Source organism: Cyprinodon variegatus, unplaced genomic scaffold, assembly GCF_000732505.1.
Source record: "Cyprinodon variegatus isolate N-32 unplaced genomic scaffold, C_variegatus-1.0 Scaffold111, whole genome shotgun sequence".
Lineage (NCBI taxonomy): Eukaryota > Metazoa > Chordata > Actinopteri > Cyprinodontiformes > Cyprinodontidae > Cyprinodon > Cyprinodon variegatus.
The window spans coordinates 216,381-243,854 of NW_015150564.1; the positions used below are offsets into that span (position 1 = coordinate 216,381).

General features: G+C 37.7%; 2 protein-coding genes across 2 annotated transcripts; both read left to right on the top strand.

Annotated features, from left to right (window-relative positions):
* The first annotated feature begins 1,579 nt into the window (after positions 1 to 1,579).
* Positions 1,580 to 12,250, top strand: LOC107084917 (serpin B6-like). Its single transcript, XM_015374981.1, has 10 exons — positions 1,580 to 1,714; positions 1,976 to 2,157; positions 6,951 to 7,058; positions 7,939 to 8,079; positions 8,228 to 8,345; positions 9,490 to 9,632; positions 10,505 to 10,582; positions 11,113 to 11,199; positions 11,279 to 11,459; positions 11,572 to 12,250. Exons 2-10 carry the CDS (start codon positions 1,981 to 1,983, stop codon positions 11,796 to 11,798), a joined length of 1,260 nt encoding a protein of 419 aa, XP_015230467.1. The 5' UTR covers positions 1,580 to 1,714; positions 1,976 to 1,980; the 3' UTR covers positions 11,799 to 12,250.
* Positions 12,251 to 14,354: 2,104 nt separating this feature from the next.
* pigm (phosphatidylinositol glycan anchor biosynthesis class M) lies at positions 14,355 to 26,847 on the top strand. The gene is made up of 8 exons (XM_015374959.1): positions 14,355 to 14,596; positions 20,229 to 20,402; positions 20,484 to 20,604; positions 20,681 to 20,930; positions 21,157 to 21,260; positions 21,498 to 21,652; positions 22,346 to 22,447; positions 24,893 to 26,847. The coding sequence occupies exons 1-8, from the start codon at positions 14,426 to 14,428 to the stop codon at positions 25,058 to 25,060; spliced, it is 1,245 nt and encodes a 414-aa protein (XP_015230445.1). The 5' UTR covers positions 14,355 to 14,425; the 3' UTR covers positions 25,061 to 26,847.
* Positions 26,848 to 27,474: the final 627 nt, after the last annotated feature.

Genomic DNA, 27,474 nt, shown 5'->3' on the forward strand with positions numbered 1-27,474 from the left:
TAGTAACTAGTAAGTGACTGACTAATCAGCTTCTTTTTTAAAGACTCTGGTCCAAAGACTATAACTTCTGTTTTGTCTGCATTAGAAGGAGAAAGTGTAGTTCTTCTCTTTATCACATGCTGATTCAACATAAACAGATTCTTTCATGATAAATTCATATTTCAATTTGAAGAAAGTAAAAATGTCTCAACAAATAATGTACAGTTTTTCTGTCTGTAATGTAAAATAATAAACGTAAAAGTCTTGATTTATAATACATAGTAAAGTATAGGTCCTCAAAAAAGGACTCAAGTTCTTTAACAAAGTAAAGGTACTGAGTTACTGCACACCTCAGCGTTTTTTTAATTCAATCAGTCTGTTGGTTTAATGGTTTGTTTGCTCTGTCTTCAGATTTCCTTTGTGAATTTTTATTTTCCTTGTCCAATTTTGATTAACATACAAGATAATCTAATCTAATCCTCCTCCACTCCTGCAGATCAGCTCTGAGAAACAAAGAAGATACTGATTACACAGAAAAGCTGCGCAATCAGCTACAACATGGGTGTGTATACCGTTCAGTACAGGTGGGACACTGTTTAATGTGAACAAAGCTGCAGGCTCTTCACTCAAAACTGCTTTGAGGCTTACATTCAGCAAACAAAGTTCTCTATAAAACTCTTTAAGAATATTAAAGAATTTGGAGCTTAGGTTTTACTTCTCATCATTGGTCAATTTGCACCAAAATAGCCCTAGTTTTCTAGAGAGAAAAGAGATCGTAGAAGAAATGTATCCCTGTGTCGGTTTAAACTTTGATAACAGCCAATGAAGTTAAAATGATATTTGATAACAGATAGAAAGCAGATAAATAGACAGTTATACGATAGAGATCAGGATAAAAGCTTGTTTTTTTTTACAGATCTGATATCAGTTTAAACTCTATCCCAGTTTTTGTATATACTAAAATCCCATTAGGTTTTTGAATATTTTACTGATGTAAATACATTTTAAGTTTAAGATTCAACAAAAAGAAAAATTATTTTGCTAGATTCATAAAATCCTAAGATGAAAACACTGACAAAAATAAAACAAGACATATTTTTTTATCTATTCTTTTTGTCTTCTTGCCTGATAATGAACCTTTATGATTTAAGTGGGCGATAAAAGAAGAAGAAGCATTGCCGATGCAGAATCTAAGGTTTAGTAAATTAAAACCAGCCAGAGAAAACATAATATTTAGAGTATTTTAACATAATTTTTTATATCTTCCTTGTTGCTTTGCTTTTTTTGTTGTTTTTTTTTCTTCTTCTTATAGAGAAGTGCTTAGGAGCTTTACTATCATTATTAGAATAAGGTAATAAAAGCAGGAAAGGCGACTGAAAAACAAATTTAATTCAAACATTATTATAATTATTATTATTATCATCATTATTGTTATCATTATTATTATCTTAATTATTATAATTTTTGTTATTGTTGTTGTTGTTTTTATTATTATTATTATTGATAGTAGTAATTGGCATAGTAGTGGTTGTAAAAGTAGCGGTTTGTTTTCTAAGCTCCGCGCAAAGCTACTTTTACCTGGTCTCTCGGCTTCCGTACAAAGGCGAAGACATTTGCGGAAGTGTTTTTGTGTCGGGGCGTGTCGGCTTGTCAGATATAAAAACCAGTGAATAACCTGTGTCATTCTTCATGTGAGTCTAACTCTTGCTGAGGAACAAACGGAGATCATCTAACAGTGAGTGCTTTTGTGAGAAAATCTGTATTTCCCTGTGATTTTACGGCTTAAAGGGCACTGATACATTTTTAACTTCGCTCCTTTGTATCCAATTGCAGTTTAACAGCTACCTTTATATATTAGTTCAGAAAACGAAGGGTGATCTGGGTTTGATATAACAAAATGAGTGGTTCTCATTTAAAGATGGAGTTTAGTGGATGGTTTGCTCCATTGTTCAGTGGAGTTTGGTTTGAAAAATGTTTTATTTTTATTGACCTACAGGCAGGATGGCAGCAGCAACCCCTCTGACTACAGCCAACACCACCTTCTCTCTGGCTCTGCTGAAAAAGCTGAGTGAGGACAACAGCACCTCCAATGTCTTCTTCTCTCCTTTCAGCATCTCCTCAGCTCTGGCCATGGTGATGCTGGGAGCCAGAGGCAACACAGCCACCCAGATGTCAGAGGTACAACATCCTCAACTCATTCATTTCCTTCAGCAGAGAACATCATCGCTCCATTGAAGAGATGCTTCAGAGATGCCTTTTTAATGTAGTTTCTGCTAAATTGAAAGTCGTTAACATCTTGCTTGCAATGGATAAATCTCATTGCATCTTATAGGCTTCACTTTAAATACTCAATTCATGCATAAAGTTATATTTATTTATTAAAATCCAACATACATTAGTAGTAAAAGGTTTCTACCAGCTCATTTTTTAATGGCTTTTCCTTAGTTTTAGTACGTTCTACATTGATGCATATAGGGCTGCAATTCAGACTATGAAAAAGCTCTAAATAGATCCTCTTTGCCTTAATTATTTTACACTTCCTCTCTGTTATTACCTTTTTAGCTGGTTTTAGTATCTTTTAGATCTCGATTTTAATAAGAAAGGGAGGGAGTGGCAGCTAAAAGGTTAGAGCATAGAGCATTCTGTGAGCCCCACTCCCACAGAATGCCACTCTGGGTGTCTGAGCAAGACCCCCACACCTCTCCCCGGGCGCCCCACGATGGCAGCCCACTGCACCCCAAGGGGATGGGTTAAATGCAGAGGTAAATTTCTCCAATGTGAGATTTAAAAAAAACTTCAATTATTTAATATTTATTCATAATTATAAGAACAAAATTCAATAACAGGCATATGCAGATTAGGCCTCTTTGTTTATGTTTATAAATGTACGTTTAACATGTAAACCCCATAAATGGTGTCTTTTGAAGTCAGTTTTTACCTGGATGGGAGGCACCAATGCAACAGCAAACATCTATCACCGCCTTAATGTAGACGGGGCCTAAATAAAGATTAGTTGGACCTAGATTAGTTAGTTAGGGTAGCATTTGATATCAAAATAAACTGCCATTCAATTCAGAAAAAAAGTTTATATATTTAGCACAGGAAGATCACATATAATTTACCAACTCCTACCTCTACTTTCTGTTAAAATTGCTAGCTGCTGTTTTTGCATAGAAAACAATTAGCTGTTAGCTTCACACTGCAGAATATTTATACTAAATAAAGAAGCAAAATGTGTCTGAACTTCACTTTAAAATCTCTAAATTCTCACTTTTAGTCTTTGTGTTGAATTTGAAAATAGACGAAAGCCCAGCTATGAAATCTTCTACTTGTTGCTGTTCTTTTTTTTTCTAGAGTTTTCAAATTATTTCTGCTGAAATTCAACATCTATTTTTTTTATTTTTATTTATACATATCAGGTTTGTGTTACAATAGGAACAAAATAATTGCTGTAGATGTGTAACAGCAATAAAGTCCTCTATGTTCTTGGATCCCATTATGTGCAGCAGATCTATTTTATGAGGGGCCTCTTCTCAGTGTTCAGTCTGGCACCTCTTTTATTAAGCTTGAAGAGTTTGTAAGCGTGCAAAACTCAATTTCTTCTTCCATTTTCCCTGTTTATTATTCATTCAGCTATTCGGTTATTCCCAGAAATCATAAGAGCAAATAATGCAAAAAAAAAAAGGCAGCAGAAAGCTGCAGAAGCATTTTCCAGGAGAGGCTGCTGTAAATCATGTAGAAGTTTACTGAGCTGATAACAAACAGAGCCAAACCACACCTAGGTGCTGTAAAGGTTAGTATGTGGGAGGGGCAGAGCCTCACCCATTATCTGCCTCATCTCTGCTAAAAGAAACAGCACTGTGTAAATCAGGGCTGTTCTCACTGCAGTACATTAATTACGTCACTTTAATGTAGTTTGTCATTGCTCCTGTTTTTCTAATAAAATGGTAAAACCTTTCAGGTTTGTGTACAGATTATTAATGAGAAAATTGCAGATTTTTTTTTTTTTTTTGACTGTCTCAATTATAAGGAAGTCATTTGATCTACACTAGTGATTATGATCCTTTTTGCGATGCTTCCTGGAGGAGGGACAAGCGGCCAAAGCTGTAATAAACCACATAAACAGAGAAGGTGATAAATGTCCTGTTTGTTTGTCCGTGCTGCAGTCGTTCAGTAAGTCTTGGCACTGAGCAGTAAAGCAGCTCTAGGATTCATAATAGCTTTGCTGTTGGGAATCTCGGATGATTCAGGCTGTGTTATAGCTTTGTTTTGGAGAGACTATGTTGCCATGCATGTTTCAGCATTAGAGGGAGTGGTTATGGGAATGAAGTAGAAAGGACAATGCAATGAGTCAGCAGTGGAGAATTTGTCTTTTAGCTGGAAAATCACTTGCTGTGCAGCGGTCATCTGTTTGCAGCCTGATGGTAGCTCTGCAGAAACCATAGTCTAAAGAAATGTGTAGATTAGCAGCATTGTTTCTATAGGCGTTTGTGTTGTAACTAAAAAACTGTTGTATATTTAGTATTTTTTTATGTATTTTAAGGTTTAGATGTTCCTGTCTCCTCTTTAAATGAGTGCATGTTTTAAGGAAGAGGGAATTTTAGTTGTAAGAACAGTTAAGGTTCATTTAAACTCAGTTGTAACAAAAAAACTCCACCCTCCCTATTAACAGGAGTTGCTAGGAGATCTGCATAAATACGATAGTTAGAAATAGACCATTACATCAGTCAGCCAATATTTATGACCCTTATTTGCATTTTGTTTATATGAGCATATTGGTTGATTGATTATTTATATATATATATATATATATATATATATTATATTAAGTAATTATCCAGCTGCAAATTTAGTTCATAAAACTATTTATCTATATATCATATTCATCCATTAGTAAGACTCTGTTTATAATAGTATTCATCTCTATACTTACCCAGTAGAAACCCATGTCCTATATTTATGGAAGCATTATTTATCCTTCTCTTGCTGCTATTGCACTTCTGGTTAGACCTAAACTGCATTTCATTGCCTTGTACCTGTGTAATGAAAATAAAGTTGAATCTAATCTAATTAGTCTTAGACAGATTACATAAAATTAGGGCTGGGTATTTTCACCAAAGTCCTGAATCGATTCGATTTTGATTAATACAGTTCAAAATCGATTAATTTCAATTCGATCTGTTTTTACGATAATGAAAGTGGTTGAACTGTGTTTCAAAATACAGACATTTTAAACTCGAGATGTGAACAAAACTGTCTTATAAGTGCAAACTTGTTTGTGAAAAGTGAAAAAGTGAAGCCTCACTCAAGCAAGCAGACGTGACGTATCAGGGACACAGCAGGCATGCATGAGCTGCATCATCTCCACTGCACAAACCATATTTGCAGCGTTGTCTGTAACAACTACAGGGTGTTTGCTGGTCAGCCCCCATCTGTTAATGTCTTCTATCAACCTATTGGCTATATTTGCAGCTGTCTGGCTTGAAGTAATCTTGAGTGCATCTTTCCTGCTCATTTGAATGTGAACGTCACGTGCGTCACTATAAAACTAATCAATCTCATTCCCTAAACATGGAGTTTGCCAAAATTTTAAGGAATTGTTTCAAAATCGATTTTTTTTTTTTCTTTTCTTTTTTTTACCCAGCCTTACATGAAATGCATGCATTGCTGCTCCTTCCATTTGCTTTCTATTGTAAATAATTGGATTTGTTTCTAAAATATTATTTAATGTTTAAATTAAGACCTGTTGAATAAGTTAAATCTTTTTAATTATGTAAATGAGGGGGGCGGAGTATCTGCTTAAAATGTGGCCCAAAAACAATCAGGAGCAAATATCAGCGATCAGTTAGATTGTCGAAATAATCAGTATCAGCATTTGCTGCTTAACAAAAAAAAGAAAACCTATATGAGCTGATTCATAATTATAACCTTAGTAAAAATACTGTGGTTTTAAAGTATTAAAACATAAAATCTATAATGATCTTATTGCTTTTGTTTTTTCAATTGTAGCAGCAACAGTTATAAAAATGCACTGAGTTTACTGGTTGTTTTAGTGCAAATTAAACCAATTTACATTTATTCTTTTTTCCAAAGTTAAATGGGCACCAAGAAGTTGGTTTATTAATCTCCCTGCAGGCCGCTAGCCTGAACATGCAGGTCACGCTTTGTTTCCTGAATGCTTAAAAAAGAAAAAAGGAAAAATCCAATAAATGGTACAAAACCTTATTTTATTTTTGTAGCACTCTTTTTGTCTGTCCACCAGTGTCCAGCAACATGTAGGGGAGGGGAAGCACTTCACTAACCATTGCTCCAATAAGCCACGGAGAACCCAACTGACTCTAGATTTTACCTGGAAGTTTTTTTTTTCTTGTTTTTTTGCAGAAACTGTGGTTTTTAGACCTCTGATTTAAAGACCTTCGTGTATCTGATCCAATCAGGATTCATTTTTTAGCTTCGACTCCATGTCAGCTGCCTCGATCCTGGAGCTGATCTACAATGCTGACAATCTTTTTTTTTTTTTTTTTTTTGTGTCAACTTCTTCTCATCGTGCTGCTGAGTCCCAGTTGAACTTTACACTTTTGACAGGCGTGGAAACCAGAGCTGAGTCTGTAAAAGCAATGATGAATCACCAGTTTATCTCCTGTCAGCAGAAACAATCAGACCTCCTCTGACTCTGTCGTGGTTTTTATGAGAATCAATCCTTTGATGACCCGAAGTGGTAGAACTTGCTGCTTTTCAAGATCTACTATTACAAAGATGTGTGACACATAGAGCTGCAGAGAATGTTTCAAACCCCGGTGTAGTCTGTATTTTATCAGTCCACACTATTTGAACCGCATCAAGGAACATGATGTTTTAAAAGTATTTAGCTTTATTTAAAAGCGAGCCTTAATGGCTCTGCAGATAAAAGGTTCGGACCGGCAATCGATAGCGACCCGCTTGACAGTAAGTATCCCAAATGTCACCTCCAGGTTCTCGGTTTCACTAAGGCGGATAAGATGACGAAAGCAGGGCCGCCGCAGATGCAGATGCAGCAGCAGCAGCAGGTCCAATCCAAACTGCCAGCGTATCTGTTAAAGGTGGTATCAAAGGCAATATGAGCGGGAGTGTCGGCTGATGCTACTAACAGATGGAGCATGTGATCCTCAGAGGGAAACGACTGCGGTATCTGGGTTAGCTGTCCTCTTCTGCCCTGCTGCTCTGCTACTAATTACTCTTCTTATTATTGAATATATCAGGAAGGAAACGGCAGGTGAAGCAACCAACCTTTGCTTCATTTTGCACTGAACTGCCTAAACTGGTTTCCTCTTGCTGGTGTGGCTCTGACTCTGGAAAACAAACCTACAGAAACATAACAAAGACCACTGGAATTACATGGTTCATTTCTCAATCTGTAGCTTACACATGCAGAATATTTTGTCCATGGAGTTGGACTTTGAGTTTACTTTGGTGGAAAACTTGGTGGAGGAACAACTTCATGTTCTGTTAAGTCTGTATCTTTACTTTTTGTTTTGAAAGGGATGGTGTTATAACATTTTTCTACTTCTCTCTCTTTATTCACAGACATTTCTTTGTGCTGTACCTTTATAAAAAAAAAAAAGTCTTTATACCCTTCCACTTTAAAATTAAATTGCTACACATAAATGCCCCTTTTCATTTTTTTTTATTGGGGGAAAATTGCCTTTTATATTTAAAAGTAACTTGTGTTGGTCTATGAGATAATCGGGGTAAAATCTGTCAAAGTTTGTTGGGTTTAAAGACTTTAAGGATCAGTGCATATAGTGTATGTATGAGATGGGTTTTAAACTTGATTATTATTAACCAGGTTTAGTTCCTTTTTGCAGTTCTAGTAAACCTCTCATCACTAGACAGGATGAACATGGCAACCAGTTCCCTATCATCACCTTGGACTGGTCTCTTGCTTGTTCAACAAATCTGACTGGTTTATTTCATCTGCAGACCTTGAAAACCCTGGATATCCAGGATGACATCCACTCCAGCTTTTCCCAGCTGCTGGGCGAGCTGAACAAGCCAGGCGCTCCATATGCCCTGAGTGTCGCCAACAGACTCTACGGCGAGCAGTCTTACCAGTTTGTTCAGGTGTGTATTGGGCTTCCCAGCACTAGTCTGTGTGTAGAGGATCTAAAAAAGGTGTGGCTTTCTTTGCACAATAAGAAGGCTTAACTGGAAGGACAACAATCAGGTTACAAGCAAGTGGGGATGTTTAAAAATGATTGCTTTCTTTCAGGATTACCTTGAGAAAACTGTGAAGCACTACCAAGCAGAACTGGAGAAGGTGGACTTTTCCAAAAACTCTGACGCAGCGAGGGTCAATATTAATGGCTGGGTGGAGAGCAAGACACAAGGTGGATCACATGTGCTTCTCAATGTGTCGTTATTCCTATATTCCCCCCCCCCCTTACAAAAAGGAATGAAAGTCTATGAGTTAGTCATCAGTAGGGCTGGGTTAAAAAAAAAAATAATCGATTTCAAATCAATTCTTTTACATTTTTGCAAAATCGATGTTTAGGGAATGAGATTGATTAGTTTTATAGTGACGCGCTTGACGTTCACATTCAAATGAGCAGGAAAGATGCACTCAAGATGACTTCAAGCCAGACAGCTGCAAATATAGCAAATAGGTTGATAGAAGACATTAGCAGATGGGGGCTGACCAGAAAACACCCTGTAGTTGTTACAGACAACGCTGCACACATAGTTTATGCAGTGAAGATGATGCAGCTCATGCATGTCTGTGTCCCTGCTGTGTCACATCTGCTTGCTCATGTGAGGCTTTTTTCACTTTTCACAAACAAGTTTGCACTTTTGAGACAGTTTTGTTCACATCTCAAGTTTAAGCTGTCTGATTTACAAGTTTGCACTTTGCATTTAATGTGACAGGAAAAGTATTTTGAAACACAGTTACACCACTTTCATAAGGGTAAAAACAGATTGAATCGACTTAGAACTGAATGAATCGAGGTGAATCGACTTAGAACTATATGGATCGAAGTGAATCGATTCAGGACTTTGGCAAAAATACTCAGCCCTACTCATCAGACAAAACAATGATTCGCTGATTTTTATCTAAACGAAAAAGAACCCCAGCTAAATAAAAGAGTTTAAAACCAACCGGAGGAAGGTTGAGCTTTATTAATCTCCTTCTATTCCTCTGATGTTCATTCATCATAAGCTTCAGATTACTTCTTTCATGTTTCATCATTGTTTCATTCAAGAATCACATTAGTGACTCAATAACCAAACAAACTGGGTTGCTTTCAGTAAGAATGGGATCTTAACATTTGTATGCAATGATTTATTTAGGTTATTTTGGATGGACATCTTTTGTTTACTTATCATTAATCATTTATTTTTTTAATATTGGGTTTAATTGCCCAATGAGTTTTTTTTTATATTTTAACAGCGTTTCGTATTTGTTTTGTTGTGTATGTATTTGCTTGACGAATTGTCAGCTTATCTCTTTTATTTGAATCATTTCTTCATCGTTAGGTAAAATTAAGGACTTGCTGGCCGAGGGATCGGTGAACGGGTTGACCAGGTTGGTTCTGGTCAACGCCATCTACTTTAAAGGGAACTGGAACCAGCAGTTTAATGCGACTGCCACCAAGGAAGCTCCGTTCAAAATCAACAATGTAAGAAACTAAATGTTTATTTTTTATCATACTGATATATTCCAGCAGGAACTGATACAATGTCAACATGAATCATACATGCTTTAATTTTTATTTCATAGTGTTGAATGTTAGAAAAGGCTTGAAAAAGTGATATTACTCTAATGTAGAAGATTGTTTGAATATCTAGTGTGAGAACTGGCCTGTTTATTATTAACCAATGGGATAAATAAACTTTAAAACCAAAATATATTGTACAACTGAATAAAATAAATTGAAAAGACGGGGAACTTAAGCATGAGAAAGTTTGCTCTCCTCTGCTATAAATATCAATTTATGATTTCTTCTTTTTTTTCATTAAACAGTGTACTTTCTGGCAATTTAGCAATAAAAATAATGTGGAGCAGTACAGCTATCACCACAGTGCTCCGTTTGATTTATGCATATAAAGCTTTATTATAATTCATGCACGGAGTATCACAGATTATATGGACACTGAAATAGGAAAGGAAAAAACAGGAAAAAGGAGAAAAGATGAAAGAAAGAAAGGGAGACGATGATAAAACGTCTTCAGTCTGCTTCATCACCTGCAAAGAGGGATTGAAAAGAACAGCACAACCAGCGGATATAGTATAAGAGATGCAATAAATGTTAAGACTAATGTAAAGTACAGTCACTTTGACGACGCTGTTTGATCACGTATGCTCTGTGTGGGACAGGATTGCTGCTGATTAGAAAATAGGTGAATAATTAACTGATTAAATTATACTTCTATAGGAGATTTAAGATATAATTGGATGTATTCGCCTTTTTTATTTTTTTATTTTGGCTGATTTCCACTATCAAACTCTGAAACGACACAATTTCTTGTTCCTTCTCTCCCATTCTTTTAGAACGAGACAAAGCCTGTGATGATGATGTACCAGAAATCAAAGTTTCCCCTTACCTTCATCTCAGAAGTCAACTGCCAGGTAACTGCAGATGTTTACAGCTCAGGTCAAAGGCCACCTATCAGCCATACTCTTTACATGCATACCTCGTTTTTAGGAAAGAATGGCTCTGTTGAACGAAAGCCAAAAAAGAAGAAGCTCTGTTTGCAGTTCAGAACAATTGATCCATTGGGAAAACTGACAAAGTTGTGCTTCTGAACACACACCACCATACTTCACCAGCTGTGATGCATGGTGGTGGCAGCATCATGCTTGAAGATCCCTCTCTTAGCAGGTGTTATTATGCCTTGAATTCCAAATAAAATGGAAAAGTTGGGATTCTAATATCACAGTTAAACAGGTCCAGATGATTTAAATATAATAAATACAGAGAGCTCCAAATGTTATGTTAACTCAATGGTGAATAGGTGGTTAGAATACACTTAAATGTAGATTAAGATGGGAGTTGTGATCAAAAAAAGAAAATTAACTGCAGGAATATTGTTGTTGTTTTTTTGTATTTCCCTATTGATGTTTAGCTACAATATTTATAATCCATTTTTTTTTTCCAGATCCTTGAGATGCCGTACAAAGGGAAGGAGCTGAGCATGCTCATCTTTTTACCTAATAGCATGGAGGGAACAACTGGTCTGGAGAAGGTATGACTTTAGCATCTAAATCTAATGCAAGGCCTGCAGAGAGAGCAGAAGGAACTGACTGGTTTGTGCACAACCTCAGCTGGAGAAGGAGTTAACGTATGAGAAGTTCATGGATTGGACCCGTCCAGACATGATGGATGACACCGAGGTCAATGTGGGCCTGCCTCGGTTCAAGTTGGAGGAGAAATATGACATGAAGAGCGTCCTGATGAGCATGGGCATGGTGGACGCCTTCGATCAAGGGAGGAGCGACTTTTCCGGTATATTTCCTGATTATCTACTCATACGTGATTCGGCATCCTTTTTTTCCTCCCCTACTTGCTTTAATAGTTGGGATCATCTAAATATTTCCGCCCCCCTCCTCTCTGACAGGCATGTCTCCTGCCAATGACCTGTACGTGTCTGAGGTTTACCACAAGGCCTTTGTGGAGGTCAACGAGGAGGGAACGGAGGCCGCCGCTTCTACCGGCGTCGTCATGATGCTGCGCTGCGCCAGGATTCCTGCCAAGTTCATCGCCGACCAACCCTTCCTCTTCTTCATCCGACACAACCCCTCCATGAGTGTTCTCTTCGCTGGTCGCTACTGCTCACCTGTGTGAGCTTTGTCCTTTAGAGTGAGGTTTCTGAACAGGAGGGACGTCACAGCGCTTTTAAAACAGATCTCCGGTTTCCATCCTGTAGATGTCAAACCAGTGCAGAGGATTTTTTCCTCTTTTTCATGTGCCTTGCTGTAATGTTAGTCTCTCACTGTTTAACCAAACATGTTTGTTCATGTGTTTCAAACAGCCCTGTTAGCTGCAGCTAGTTTGTATGTTAATGTGTCCCTTGAAGAATTTGTTTTTTAATCATTTTGCCTTTTTATCAACTGGCAGCATAAACAAAACTGAACCCCATGGTTGCAACATTATTTGCACTTTATCTTCACAAAATATTAGAATAAATAATGGTTTTTACACTTGAAGCATAACCAAAGAGAAATGAGATTCTACATAAAGCTTTTGTTGGATCCATATCTTTGTAATAAACGAGTAACTTGAAACCTGGCTCCTCATATCGTTATTTTTCATTCAGACCTGGCATTAAGACAGATTTGGTTAATGTGTTTTGTTGTTTTGTCACAAGGTGGTTGGAGTATTATATTATCACTGTTTTATATGACCTTAAATTTGCTTTTTTTTTATAAGAATAAAATGCAACAGTTAATCCAACTGCTTCAAACATCATAAGTGACTGACAGTAGTGTTATATTTACATTAAGCTTTTGAGAACTTTTCCAAGAGGGTTGCATAAGAACTGCCTCTAACAACTGCAGATGTCAAATTCCTCGGTTAATGTCTGTGTTCATAATTTAACGATAATGATAGAATAATAGAATTCAACTTTATTTTCATTATACTGTCATAAGTACAAACCAACGAAATTAAATATCTGCATTTAACCCATCCCCTTGGGGAGCATTGTGGGGTCAAGGGTCTTGCTCAGGGACCCAGATTCCAGGCTCAGGGGATCAAACCGGATACTTGCAACCCTCTCAGAGCACAAACTCACTTCTCAACCTCACAATAAAATCAACTACAGTCTCAACTGACACCTTAAAGTGTCAATTTTTGTTACACTATTTTGCAGTGTAACAGAATTCAACATTGCAAACAGCACTTTGGGAAGAAAAAAAAAAACTAAGTGGGTCATATATTCAATTATATTATATAATTATTTCTGCAACTCACTATTTTGGTAAATGGTGAAAAGAGTTTCAAACTGAGATAAAGGGAATACCGTATAAAAGGTGGGGATGCTGTTGCAAAAAGCATGTTATAAATAACACACCTGCACTCAGATGTGGTGATTTGCTGTTTAAGTTTCTTGCTGTAGCTGACCGGTAGTCAAAGTTCTAACCTAACTACAATAGAGATGCGATGTAATGATCCCAAACAGGGTGTTGATACTCAAACCCTCCAATGTGGCTGAATTAAAACCATTATTTTTAGGGGGGGGGGGGTTATTACTATGTTACTGTTTTTATTTCAGTTATATCTGTAAAATAAACTGAGAGAATGAACTTTTTGTACAGACCACCGAATATATTGGACATTCCAGGGGCCCTTTCTTGGTTTTGGTCTCTCATAGATATAACCTGAACAGATTGTGGTTTAAAACACATAACCTCTCCATCAGAAGTTGCTGAGGAGACTAATACTTTATTACACTGCATCTATAAAGTGCATAATTTATGTAAAGGATTAAGAAAAAGTGCAAGGTTTCTTTCAGCCAGTTGACGAGACCAACAGTATGTCTTAGCGTTATCATTTTCCACTTCTTTCATTAAAATAATTTTTGAAAGTAAGAAATAGTATGACAGGAATTTAAGGCATGCAAACAGGCCTCATATTACAGTATGTCACAGTTTACTTAGCTGAATAGTTGCTTTAAAAAAAAAATCTGTTCTTAATGTTGTCTGGCCAGTTGGTGGCGAATTAATTCAGGTAAGCGAGACTTTAAATGTTGTTTGCACCTGGAACACAGAGAAGTGAGGATGGTTCTACTTAAAGAATAACAGCTTAGCTTACATCTAACCTTAAGAAATATAAACTAAAATAAAAAAAAGTGATTTTATGATAGTCACGATATCCTAATTGACAGGGTAAAATCTAGATAAAGGGCTGCTCAGGGTCGCAGTGGGAAGCACTGCCACCTAGCATTAAAAGGTCCTGGGTTCGGTTCCCGGTCTGGGGTCTTTTTGCATGTTCTCCTTGAGCATACGTGGTTCTCTCTGGGTACTCTGTCTTCCTTCCACAATCCAAAAGGTTAATTGTTTTCTCTAAATTCTGTGTGTGTTAGTGTGGATGTGACAGGGTGTATCCCGCCTGTAAATATCTGGAGATAAGCATGACAGAAAATGGATGGATGGAAATCCAGATAAAATGTTGCAGAATAATGTTTATGTCTAAATAAAACTTAAAAATATGATCCTGAGGGTCAAGATATGTTTTTCATTTTTTTTTTTTTTTTTTACATCGGATAAAATGGCTTTATTAATATAGAGGAGAACAAAGTAGGTGTAAAATCTGTGTTGCAGTGTTTTATCCATGTCCAGCAGGTGGCAGCAGAGCTGGCACAGAGAGCTGATAGAAGAAGACATTGTTTACATCCCTCAGACTTCCGGGTTGTGTTTCCTGAGCCGCCGTCATTCATTGATGGTAAATAAAAGCCGTTCCTCTGTCTGCTGATGGAGACGCTCCTTTCAAAGCTCCCAGACAAACATGTCCTTTTCTCGGCCTCCTTTGTTGTCCGTGTGGTTCTGGTGGCTTATGGAGACCACCAGGACAGGACTATGGAGGTGAAGTACACGGACATAGACTACCATGTGTTCACGGATGCAGCCAGGTTCATCACACAGGTAATTTATCAGCTGCTGCTGCTGCTGTGGACTGAAACTGGAATAATTTGTTACTTTATTGGAAGTCATCGCCATTTCTAGCTGTTTTTGATCGCAAATTACAATTATTTAAACAAAGTTGATTATTTATTCAGATATAGGAAACAGATAATCAAGGTTCTTATTCACCACTTATGTGATTTAAAAAAAGTCACAAATCACATTATGTTCATAAAATGTGTTTATTTAATATATTTTAGAACTTATTTTCAGACATCCCAAGTTCCACAAACTCATTTCAGGGAGATGCTTATCATTCCTCACCATGGCTGGTTCAAGACAGGGGCCAACGGGGGCCAGTGCCCCTGTAGATCATGTTCTGGCCCCTGTTATGGCCCCTCTACCGAAGACATAATACTTAAAAGAAATTCTAATGATGATCTGCGCTGGAACAGACATGGTTATGGATAGCTCCTTTGGATCTTTTTCATTCTTTTTCTTTACAAATTCTGTTTTAATAATTATTCAAAAACAATGATGTGATAGCTTCAGTAGTTTTCATCTGTTAAATGTTTTTTTCCCCCCACAACAAATTAAAAAAATGCTCTAATTTCTACAGATGAATTTAACAGTTTTTCTTGAGTTCTAATTCAAATTTTATAGAAAACGGTAGTTTTAATTGAAATTAAGTCAAAAATATGTAATATTCCTAAATTATTAATGTATATTGACCTCATAAGAAATAGAATTTTTATTGAACCTAATTGAAAACAGATTTCACTTCATGCAGCTCTCTTTAATATATTTGAATCTCTTGCCCTGTTTTTTTATTTTATGCTTTTCTGGGCCCCAATGAAAACACGCTGGCCCCCTCCTGGCCCCCTGGTACATTTGGTCTAGATCTGCCACTGTTCCTCACCTTCACTAGACGTGAAAGAATTGTAATACACCTAGTGGTGCAACCTGGGCACATCTTCAGTGACTCTCCCGAGACCACTGGGTGTTTCGGGTCTTAGTCAAACGCCCTCACATCAGCCGGGGGTGATCAGTTCCCCGACTTGTGTCCAGGTAGCGCACTACGTCACGCCTTCCCCCTCCTCAACCAGAGCCAAGATGTTCTTGGTGGGTCTTTGCCTCTGCAGACCGCAAATCCCTAAGAGTCCAAGGGCACGGTGCAGAGATCTCCCTGCGAAGCCCCTGCAGCCCACTTCAATAGGCTCGCAGCGGGCCTTCCAGCCATTCCTCTGGCACTCGGCCACGAGTTCTGCATATTTAGCCCTCTTCCTCTCCTGGGCTTCCTCTATTCTGTCCTACCAAGGAACATTTAGTTCAAACAGCACAACCTGCCTGGTGGAAGTTGATGACAGCACCATGTCCGGGCGGGTTGTCTTGGCTGCGATGTAATCCGGGAATCACAACTGCCTCCCCAGATCGACCAAGTGCTGCCAATCCCTTGCTGTCGTGAGCAGGCCCCCTTGGGTCTTCTTGGAGGGTTGCAATTTCTCCCCTGCTCGAACAAAGGCAATCATGCTCCTGGTTAGAGGTCGACTCTTGCTGATGTTTATGCCGGTGATATACTTTAGTATGTTCTGCTGTAAAATTAGTCCTATATTTTGATTTTTTACTTGAGAATTGAACCTCTGCCGTTTCCCAGGATGCACAGCTTTGAGTGGTAACTAGGTGACTGCCAGAGAGTAACCAGAAACTTATCGGACTGATTCATTCAGCTCTCTGACAACCAGTCGCCTGGATCGCTGGTTGAACAGAGCATCGCTTTGGACAGATACGCTGCACAGGTTTCACCAGCAACCTCCTCCCTACACCCCGCGCTCTCTTGTTGTCTGCGGAATCGCAGTAGTTCTAATCCGCACATGATGCATGAATTATTGTATAGCTTGCCCGCTCTCACTCACATAAAAAAAACACCACCTTGCAAAGTCTAAAATCCGGGATAATTTATCCGACTCGCGGGCATCCGTGATCAACTATCTATATCAGGGAGACTCCTGGAACTTCCAGGAGACTTGGGATGTCTGTATTTTAATAGTTTATCTCCATATTTCTTATTTTCTAATCTAATTAGATGTATTCAGTGTTCTGCTCCTATAGGTTTACTTTTCAGCTTCTCTGCCTTTTAATAATAATCAATAATAATTTAAGTTTATTGAATTATTGGAGAAATTTACCTCTGTATATAACCCAGGGTTATATGAGGGTCTTGCTCAGGGACCCAGAGTGCAGGCTGTGGGGATCGAACCTTCTCAGAGCACCAGCGCACTGCTCTAACCACTAGGCCAACACTCCCCCATCAAAACTCTCCAACCATCAAACTTCTTCCTCCATGTTGTAGGTTAATAAGACCTGTCCTGATCCTAACCTTCCTGCCTCAAGCTGCCTCTAACAGGATCTAAATATCCTGAAGGTTTGGATGCAGAGTCTCCACAGATCCAACTTGTTTAAGTAGATCATCCCTCAGAGGATTACAGTATGTTTTCATTGCTGTAGCTCATCCTGTTGCCCCGCTTTGACCTCTGTTTTTAATCCGGGTTAACCTCAGGGTTTCTACAGTATGGAAAACTTTGAGGAGGCTGTGGAGTTTGATTTAAATATTTTTCATTTTTGATAAAACAATGAAAAGCATTTGCCAGTGGTGTCAAAAGTAACACATGTAAGTAACAAGTAACACATTTGTTACTTAAGTAGAAGTATAGATACTGCAGTTTAAAAACACTCTGGTAAAAGTTGAAGTATCAACTTGACCTCTTTACTCAAGTAAAAGTGAAAAAGTATAAAGTAACCTTTAAAAAAACAGCCAGATGCCACTATATGAATTAATAGCTAAAATTTTCGACTATTTCTAAAAATTCTTTGAGATACGGCCAAAGATGAGGGAGGTCTTGTTGGTCTCCGTCTCCCAATACGCTCTCGCCTGTGTCCGACTTTTCAGACATTTCGGCATCATTTCTGAATCCGACATTGTAGCATGGCATTTGAAGAACACCTGCTTGCTTCTGATGATTTCCTTTAGCTAACCAATGAGTGTTTGTGTTCTATGACTCATCCAATTACACTAGTTTTCACTAGATGTGGATGGAGCCAATGATCTGCATTGGATGGCGCACATGACGTGAAATAAATATAAACATTAAACCGAAGCCAAGAGTAACCAATCCAGTACAATCAATCCAATCCACTTTATTCATATAGCACATTTAACAACAGAAAACGTTTCCAATGTGCTGTACATAACAAATAATAAACAACAACACAACAATACATAAACACAATACAACAATAAATAAACTAAAAAGGACACAGAGGACCACACAAACTACACGTTGTTAAAAGCCAAAGAGTAAAAGTGGGTCTTAAGACGAGACTTAAAACACTCCACCGTAGAGGCAGTCTGTATATGGAGGGGCAAAGTATTCCAAAGTCTTGGGCCAACTACAGAAAAGACTCTGTCCCTTCTGGTTTTAAGCCTCGTCTTAGGCACTGTTAACTGAAGAAGGAGCTCAGACTTCAGAACACGTGTCGGAGAATAAATCTGGAGGACATCAGTGATGTATCGAGGAGCCATCCCATTCAGGGCTCTAAACACAAACAATAAAATCTTAAAATCAATTCTAAAACGAACAGGGAGCCGGTGCAAAGACGCAAAAACTGGTGTAACGTGTTGATGTTTTCTGGTCCCTGTGAAAAGACGAACCGCTGCATTTTGGACCAACTGCAGACGGGAGAGAGCTCGGTGGCTAATGCCTGAATAAAGTGCATTGCAATAGTCCAGACGGCTAGAAATAAAAGAGTGTAAAACCTGCTCAAAGAGGTTAACAGATAACAGTTTTACCTTAGATGACAGACGGAGATGATAAAAACACGATTTTAAAACGCTATTTATTTGTTCGTTCAGTTTAAAATCGCTGTCTATGGTGACACCAAGGCTGGTTACTTTGGAACGCACAAAATGCTTGAAAGGTCCCAAGTGGCACTTATAAACACCATCACCTGTGTCTTACTCTCAAGGGTAACGAGTAACGTTTGTTTTAAAAATGTAATGGATAGAAAGTACAGATACTTGTGTGAAAATATTATGAGTAGAAGTCAGAAGTAGGAAGAAAAATCAGTAATGGAGTAAAGTATAAATATATAAACAGTGTACTTAAGTACAGTAACGAAGTATTTGTACTTTACTTGATTCCTCTGGTATTTAAGTATTGAGAAATAGTTGCATTGTCCAGCCTGATGCATTTATCTGTTTGTTTCTAGTAGAGCTGAACGAATGTGATTAATCGATTATTGCAATAATCTTCAGCTAATTGAGTAATCAATTAATTGTTAACTGGAGTATAGAGACTATAAAACATGCCTTTAGCTGACAGAACGACCTAATTGCAGCAGTAATTATACCAAGATTGTAAAAAATATATAACCATTTTGAAATTAAAATAATAAAAAAATTTCATCTGTCAATATGCTCTATCCAGAACTCCTCAAGTGGAAAAGTTTGACTTTCACCTGGTTTAATTTAGTAAATATTCTTCTTTAATGAACCATTTGCTATCTGATTATTAATCCATTAATTTAAAATAAGTAATTGTCAGATTAATCGATGTACAAAATAATCGTTAGTTGCGTCCCTTTTCTCTACCATCTCTCCTGTATCTGTTGTTCCTCTTTTTTTCCGCTTGTTCTTTATAGGCTGAGTATTGGCGAGGGTGTTCTGATACGATACGCATCACGATACTTGGATCACGATATGATATCGTCACAAATTGCAATATCAGGATATATTGTGGTATAATACCCGGCTAATATTAAAATTAAATGTAGAGATCAAAAACCAATTGCTGTATATTCAGTAGAAGTGTAAATTCCCTCATTGTTTTAGGGAAAATCTATAAAAGAAAATGTATATTAGAAACTAAAGGATCAATATTATATTAGGATAAATATCATGATATATTGCCGAATCGATTTTTTCCCCCACATCCCTAGTTCTTTATCCATCTATCTGTTTTTCATACATGCGTTTATCAGTTTGTCAGCTGTCCATCCATCTCTGTGTATTAGTTCATCTGTCCATCCATTAAAAAAAGGTGATTTTAACATCTTGGACAGAGAACTCGGCAAATCCCATCATAGAAAAGTACAAATTTGGACAAAAGATAAAACAATATGATGCAGTCCTGATGCCTCTGTGCTCTCAGTAGCCTCTTTAAGCTCAGCATGAATCCCCATCTGCTGCATACTGTGATCTGAAGCTTTTCTATGAAAACATTACATTAGTTTTTCTCTGATTTTCACTCCTCTAACATTTTCACTCCTTTTTGGTAAAATCTTGACCTAAACATCCAGGTTTGTCAAATCCAACACTCCTCTCATATCTGCTCTGCCTTAATACATTTAAAGCACAGAAACATATTTTTTCCACCTCAGCTTTCGCACCTCTCAACAAGCATTATCCATGATTTTAATGTTATGGTTGATGGGCCGGCTGCTGCTGCTTAGTCTGCTGCCCCCGCGACCCGGTTCCGGATAAAGCGGGAGACGACGAGTACGAGACGAGTATGGGTTGATGGGCCTGATTAGGTAAAACTCACTTCATCTCTTGTATGTGCAGACATGTCTATAATGCTGCAGTATTTCTGTACAGGGTGAGTCTCCATACAACAGATCCACCTACCGCTACACCCCTCTGCTAGCCTGGATTCTCACCCCCAACATCTACCTCTGCATGGCGTTTGGAAAGATCCTCTTCGTTTTCTGTGACGTGCTGTCAGGAGTGCTCATCTACACAATTCTCTGTTTGAGAGGTCTCCACGGAAAGGTTCGACAGGTCCACACTTTTATATCTGAGCAATGGGAGGCTTTTCTACTCTTTTACGTGTTATTTTTCGTTTATGTTTAGACTGCAACCTGTGTGTGTTCTCTTTGGCTTCTCAACCCTCTGCCGATGGGGGTCTCAAGTCGCGGGAACGCAGAATCCATCATGGCAGCTCTGGTGCTCGGGATGTTGCTCTGTATGGAAGGTAAGAATAGAAAAATTTAAGAGAGTTTCCTCCTGTTTTTTTTTTTTTTCTGCTATAAGCTATTTTATTTCTTTAGCAAAGCGTCTGGTTTGGGCGGCTGTGCTCTACGGCCTGTCTGTTCATATGAAGATCTATCCCATAACCTACGCCCTGCCCATTGCTCTGGCCCTGAGAGCTTCGCAAGAGGGATCAGCGGACGCCAAATCAATCCGGACATGGAAGAAGTTTATCACATTTATCGGAAGTTTCCTCAACCGTGAGCTGATCCTCTTCGGAATCGTGTCCGGAGGAGTTTTCTCCATTTTTACGCTCGCCTTCTACTACATGTGAGACGAACATACAAGGGCTGCATCCTGCAGGTTTTAATTTGGACTCACTTCTGTGCAGCAAGTGATCAATTTAACCAGAATGTTTTTAAGAAGATACATTGTCACGTAGTTTCTGAATTGATTGTACAGAAGTTTTTACACCATTATTTGTGTTTAGTAGTAGAAAAAAAGGCACAGAAAACAAAAGTCATAATTTCCTGCCCAAATTTCTCTGTGGGCGCAGGTATGGTTGGACGTTTCTTCATGAGACCTACTTCTACCATCTGACCAGGAGGGACATCAGGCACAACTTCTCCCCGTACTTCTACATGCTCTACCTTACTGCAGGTGCTCTTCCATCCAGGCAAAGAGGTGGCAGCATTATGCTGTGGGGGGTTTGTTCTGCGGTGACAGCAAAGCTAAATCCATGCAGCTGGATCGCTCTGATACAGGTTTATAAACCGATAGCAGCTGGTGTATGTGTGTTTTTAAACTTTTTTGTTGGGTTTAGCAGTGAATAGATGAAGACGTGTTGCAGGTGGTGCACCGGCCTCGGAGTCACTCTTTTGTGTTTTGTGTTTTCAGACAGCAGGGGGAGCCAGTGGCTCGGTTTGGCCGCCTTCCTGCCGCAGCTCATCCTGCTGTTAGTGGCATCATGGAGCTTTCACCAGGATCTGGTTTTTGCCTGTTTCCTCAATACGGCCATCTTTGTCTCCTTTAACAAAGTCTGCACTTCACAGGTACATGAAACCATCACTAACGTGTTGATTTATTTCAGACTTTTTTTTCTCGTTCTATTTCCTAACAGTAGATTCATTATTATTTCTTTCTGCAAAAAAAAAGCTTAAGTATTTTCACTGAGTTTTATCTTTGATTCACACCCTCACACACAGTATTTGGTATCTATACTGTATCAAACCATTAAACCAGATATTTATTTTACTTACAATGCAAATACTTTGCAAATAGTGTCCATAATGTTGGAAAAGGTGTAACAAATATTGAAAGTTTAGTCTGAAACTAAAATAAAAGCTAATAATTAGATTTTTCTTTAAGAATAAAAGAAATTATAGCAACATTTTTCACTTAAGATTGATCTAATTTGGCCTATTAGAGTTTAAACTTGCATACGTTTCTTTTAAACTGTTCAAATGTGATTTAAACGCAGGATTACTACTAATTAGCTCTACTTGCTTTTTTCTTACAACTTTGTCTCTACATCTTTACCCATAGACTTTTTGATTTTAGATATTTTCTGGATATTTTAATTGCCAATGTAAATAACTGTACATTCGGTGGAAAAAAATCTTAATTTAGCTTATAAAAAACACAAATAAATGCTTTTAGTTTGTGGTGTGTTTGGTGAATATTTAATGTAATAATAGGAAGTGATTACTGCTGATTAAAAGGAATGAACATGTTTGTGTTTGTAGTACTTCCTGTGGTACCTATGCTTGCTGCCTCTGATCATCCCAAACCTGACCCTGTCAGTGAAGCAGGGACTGACTCTGCTGCTGCTCTGGTTTGCTGGACAGGTAATTCATTCACCTTCACCTGCTGACTGTTCCTGTTGGCTCAGTTCAGATCCCGCCTCACATTTACATCTTAGTGGGTTTTTTCCTCATAAACTTGCATAATCTATAATAGCTCTCATATGTGTCTCATTATGTTTTCTTTAACGTTTATAAACGTCATCTCATTTGGATTTATTATTTAACTTATAGGGACACACATAGCTATTATATTTGGAGCTCTGCTCTCCTTATAGGCTGATGAATGGAGTCAAAACACATGGAAGGGTTTTTTTAGGTACATAATTTAATTGAAGATATGCTCCTAATGTTATTCAGCTTTGTTACAGATTTAGACGCCTGTTATTCACGCTGCTGTGTGCATTTAGGTGGAAAATCTGATCTGGAATCATAGAATAATTTATATGGATGTTTCCAGTCACCTGTAGGAAGAAACTGCTGCAAGATAATTTAATTTACTTAAACTCCTGTTGAACTATTCCACATTTATAGAGTTTCGCACAGCTCCTTGAAATCATTGTTTTTGAATTTGAAAAGAGTAAAGTCAAGGTTTAAAAGTTTTATTAAAACAGCCGCAGACTGACATCCATCCATAGGAGTGGGGCTTCTTTCACATGTATGGTAACTTCTGTCCATGTTGTCATTATTTTTTGTTTGTTAAACCCTGGATTTTAATGTTTCCTGTACATAGCTAATGTGCGCTATCCTTTCCCTGGTGAGTCTAATACGTCATTTAGGGTACATTCTCACTGCAGCCTGAAGTGCCCTAAATTCAATATGTTTTTGCCCATATGCGACCTGTATCTGATCTTTTGATGACCGTCTGAACGACACAGATCCATTTTTTTTCTTTTCTTTTTTTCTATCTGGTTGAATAAGAAAAAACGAAGAAAGCAAAAACAAAATTTTATTTCTTCAAACACGACTGAAGCCTCTTGGGCTATATTCATACTGCAGGCCTTAATCCTCAATTCTGTTTTTTTTTCTTCTTTTTGTTAAATCCGATTGTTTTGCGTGGTCGTTTACATTTCCAAATATGGCACTTGTCAGCATCATGACCCAATCAGATACTTCATTAAAAACTAAGACAGTGCAGTGAGTACATTCTTATTACCTATAAAATAGTGCAACTCAACACACGCTTGATGCTGTGAAGATTGGAATATGGCAGTTTTGAGATGATGAAATAAGCAGTAGCCTAAATAAGTACCAGCTTCACCTAAGGAATGTGAAACAACATGTTGCACCTTTAGGCATTAGAACACCTGCCAGCCATAAACAGGAAACAGAGCCTGTTGTTGCAACATTCACTAGAAACAGGGAGGACTCTTCATTTTAGCAGCAGCATTGTGATGATAATATCACAACATGGAACCAAGAACTTCATTTGATCCATTTTACTTTGTTAGTTCAACATTTATAGTAATAATTTGGGGACATTTTCTCAGTCCACGTTTGAACCTTTAGGTACTAAATAAGAAAAAAATCTATTTAATAATTTCCCCAACCCCTGATTATGTCTAACAGTGACTGTTCTTAACAGTTACTGATGTTAACCTCATCTTTACTAATTTTGTGATGTTATTACAAAACAAAATCTCTTAAGAATATTATTTTATTTCTAAATATAAAAAGGGACGCACTCTATTAGTAGCAAGATGTACCTAATAAAATGCCTGATGACTTTGTGTTCATGAATCTGTATCTGATCTTTTGATGACAGTCTGAAAAAACACAGATCTGATTTAGTTTTTGTTGTTGTTCTTCTGGTTGAAGAACAAAAAGAAGAAGAAAACTGAAAAAAGAAGAAAAAAATGCATATTTTTTTTACAAATGCGACCTAGGCCGGTCGTTGCCATACCTGATAAAAGGTTAATTTCACAACACAAAGCTAAATGTGGCTGTTAAAGTGTAAATTTTATGTTTTTTCTCACTGGTTGGAGCATCAAGGCCTAACCTCACCATCACTTAACATACATCTTGTTAAATGAATGTCCACTATGAATTTTTACAACAAAAATGTCGGCCATAAATTCAAGTTTTCTATTTTTTTTTTTTTATCAGTTCTGATCCAACAACTTCTCTCAGTTTTCAATTGATTTTCAACCATACAAAATAATGTACAAAGTTAACATGGCGCAAAATTTGACAATCGATTCTCAAAAAACTACATTTATTTTATTGTTCATATCAATATAAGAAAGTGGAATAAATGGCTGATCAGACTAGAAATATGTCATATTAACATGCTAGTCTGCATATGGACGTACACCATGGGTGAGGCTGCAGTGATGGATAATTTGCTCTGTTCAACATTTTAATCCTGGCGTTCAATCTTAAGATTTTAGGGTTAAGCAATTTGCTGTTTTTTACAGAATAGGAGGTTTGATTTACAAATTAACTCCCTTCTAACTGCTCTTCACTTTCTCCATCTCTTTCCATCCACAGGCCCTCTGGTTGGCCCCTGCCTACTTCCTGGAGTTTGAAGGCTACAACACATTTGTTCTGATCTGGCTCGCAGGATTGCTCTTCCTAATGGTCAACTGCTTCGTGTTGATTCAGATCATAACCCATTACAGACCCAAACCCCCTCCACAGAGACAGAAGGCTGAATGACTCTACTGGTCTGAAATGGAAACACTGACACAAAAAGATTTGGATGCATCAATAAGAACGTTTCTATTTTGCTCCATTTCTCTCAGCTGTCTATTCAAGCGCTTCCACTTCTATAATCTAAATCATGTTGTCAGAGATCGGTCATATAGTGTATATAAAAGCCTCAGATGGATTATGCGTTATCCTGATTTAAACCCTTGGATTAAATGCTTATGTTGGCTGTCCAAAGCACTTAATTTAACAGGAATGCACAGATGGCAAGGAATTATCACACCCTGCTTTGTCTTGACTAAAGTTTTTCACGTTTGCCCACAAATAACATGACACAGCAGATTATCTTCATCGATTTTTGAGAGAAAAATACAGAGTATAGATCAGGCATTAGAGAAATCCCTCCGATATCGTTTCTAAAAATCATTTTTTTTTAGATGTTGTTCACACCATTTGTCTCTACATGGCCTTTTAATGTAGCTGCTTATTTCTGAGCTCTTGAACAAGGAGGAGTGCTGTGCAGATGGGATTAAGTTCAGGTAAATCAGAGCTAAATCATGTCATTGTGACCTGGATTCTGATGTATAAGCTGTGCTTTGCTTTTCCACCTTACTTTGATCATATATGACTAAATGTCTTCATGTTTGCTCTACAAATCGATATTTTTCAAAGCAGGGTACAAGTTTGTATCAGCAGGGAAAATGCTGATTGAAATAAGCTCGGTTGGAGCTGCAGTGCGTAGTTTTCACCAGTAGGCCGAAGCATAGACCTCTGGAGCCTGGATGCTTGTATAACCTGCACAGATTAATCAGTCAACTGGAGCATGAATACGACTCCAAACAAACAGTGTTTCCCTTAATCTCACCATACTCTCTCCTTACATCTTACATCTTACATGGAAATCATCAAAGGGTTTATTTTAGTCCTCTGGATCTAAAGAGTGTTTGTTGGTCCTGCAGGTTGGAGATGACACTAGGAGCATAATATTACTAGAAACCCCTCCACTGTATGCACATTGAATGGTTGTCATTTTAAGTGGTTAAGGGTTGAATTTGTGGGATTTTTCTAAAACATTAATCCAAACGGTTTGGTTTGCCTGTGTGTTTCAGATTGGGCGTGCGTGTAGGGGCTGACTCACGGTCAGCTGCGGCCTGAATACTCGTTTTATGACTCACCCGGTTGCACTGAGTAACCTTTTAGCTGGCCAGCTGCCTTTGGGCACATGCGTAAACCATTTTATTTCACCACCATCCCTCTGAATACCACAACATTCTGGAGTTTATTTTTAAAATCTGTTGGCCATAACAATGGCTGGGAAGCTTTTCTCCTCGAATGGTTGTTATGGTTTCTAAATGGGATGTGTGGCGTTCCGGCAGCAAGTTGGAAAAATCGACTGGAGCGACTGAAGTTGAGGTTTTTACTTAGAAAATTAAACCTAAATCCAAAATTCATTAGGGATTTGACATTAAACATTGTTGGTATACTCCATAAGGAAAAATGTTTATCCGTTCATCCTCATTATTGACTACATTGCTGACTGATTAGCCGTACCTCAACAAACACTACTTCATTATATTTCAAATCCTGTAAAGATTTGAGGTAACTCAATTCAGAAACACTTTACTAAGTTGTTTTTTTCTGCAACATTTAGTATAACCAAAATAGATATAAATAATATAAGACATAGATTAGCTCCAGTTCTTTTGGTGTTTGGGAGCTTTTATTATATTCCCTGCAGTGTGTAATATTTTAACAACATCAGCCTGGTTAAAGAAGTAGTATTAAAGGTGCACTGATTGCAGATCTGCTGATTTCAGTTTCGGCTGACCCCTGTATCCCACTTTTTAAAAAAATGGTACATGCCAGTTCAGAAGTGTCATGTTTAACATTTCAACTGGCATGTACCATTTTTCAAAAGGGGCACGCCAGTTATCACCGTTCGCTTTTTTGTTTTTCTAAGGGATACTGTAAGGTGTTACATGGGTGAAAATATATACCTTCAATGTTCCATACTTTTTTTATAAAAAAAAAAATTTAAATTGCTTCATAAGTTCTGTTCAAATGTTCTTTATCTGCACAGGGTTGTCCTTTCAAGTTTAAATGTAGATTTTAGAGATTATCCATAGCCTTTTTTTCAGTGCCCCCATAGGTAATATATCAAAGCTATGAGCTAGGGACTCATAAGAGAAGGAAATGTTCCACAGATGACTTCTGCTTATTCTAAAATAATAATATATGTTGCCTAATGCAAACTCTTTTTTTTTATAAGTCAATATACTGTTATCTCTTTCCAAAAAAGTAAAAAAAAAAACAATCCACTGGACTTTGTTTTTCCATGTTTTGCTTCCCATCCAGGAAGCTTTTTTTAATTGAATATTTTCAATTTTTGAAAAAAAAAAAAAAAAAAAAAGCTTCCTGGATGG

Coding starts and splice junctions, on each gene's coding strand:
- LOC107084917 (XM_015374981.1), top strand. CDS start 1,981: ATGGCAGCAGCAACCCCTCTGACTACAGCCAACACCACCTTCTCTCTG. Junction 2,158..6,950: donor CAGCCACCCAGATGTCAGAG/GTACAACATCCT, acceptor TGTCACCTCCAG/GTTCTCGGTTTCACTAAGGC. Junction 10,583..11,112: donor TCTCAGAAGTCAACTGCCAG/GTAACTGCAGAT, acceptor TTTTTTTTCCAG/ATCCTTGAGATGCCGTACAA.
- pigm (XM_015374959.1), top strand. CDS start 14,426: ATGGAGACGCTCCTTTCAAAGCTCCCAGACAAACATGTCCTTTTCTCG. Junction 20,931..21,156: donor ACGCTCGCCTTCTACTACAT/GTGAGACGAACA, acceptor CTGTGGGCGCAG/GTATGGTTGGACGTTTCTTC. Junction 22,448..24,892: donor TGCTCTGGTTTGCTGGACAG/GTAATTCATTCA, acceptor TTCCATCCACAG/GCCCTCTGGTTGGCCCCTGC.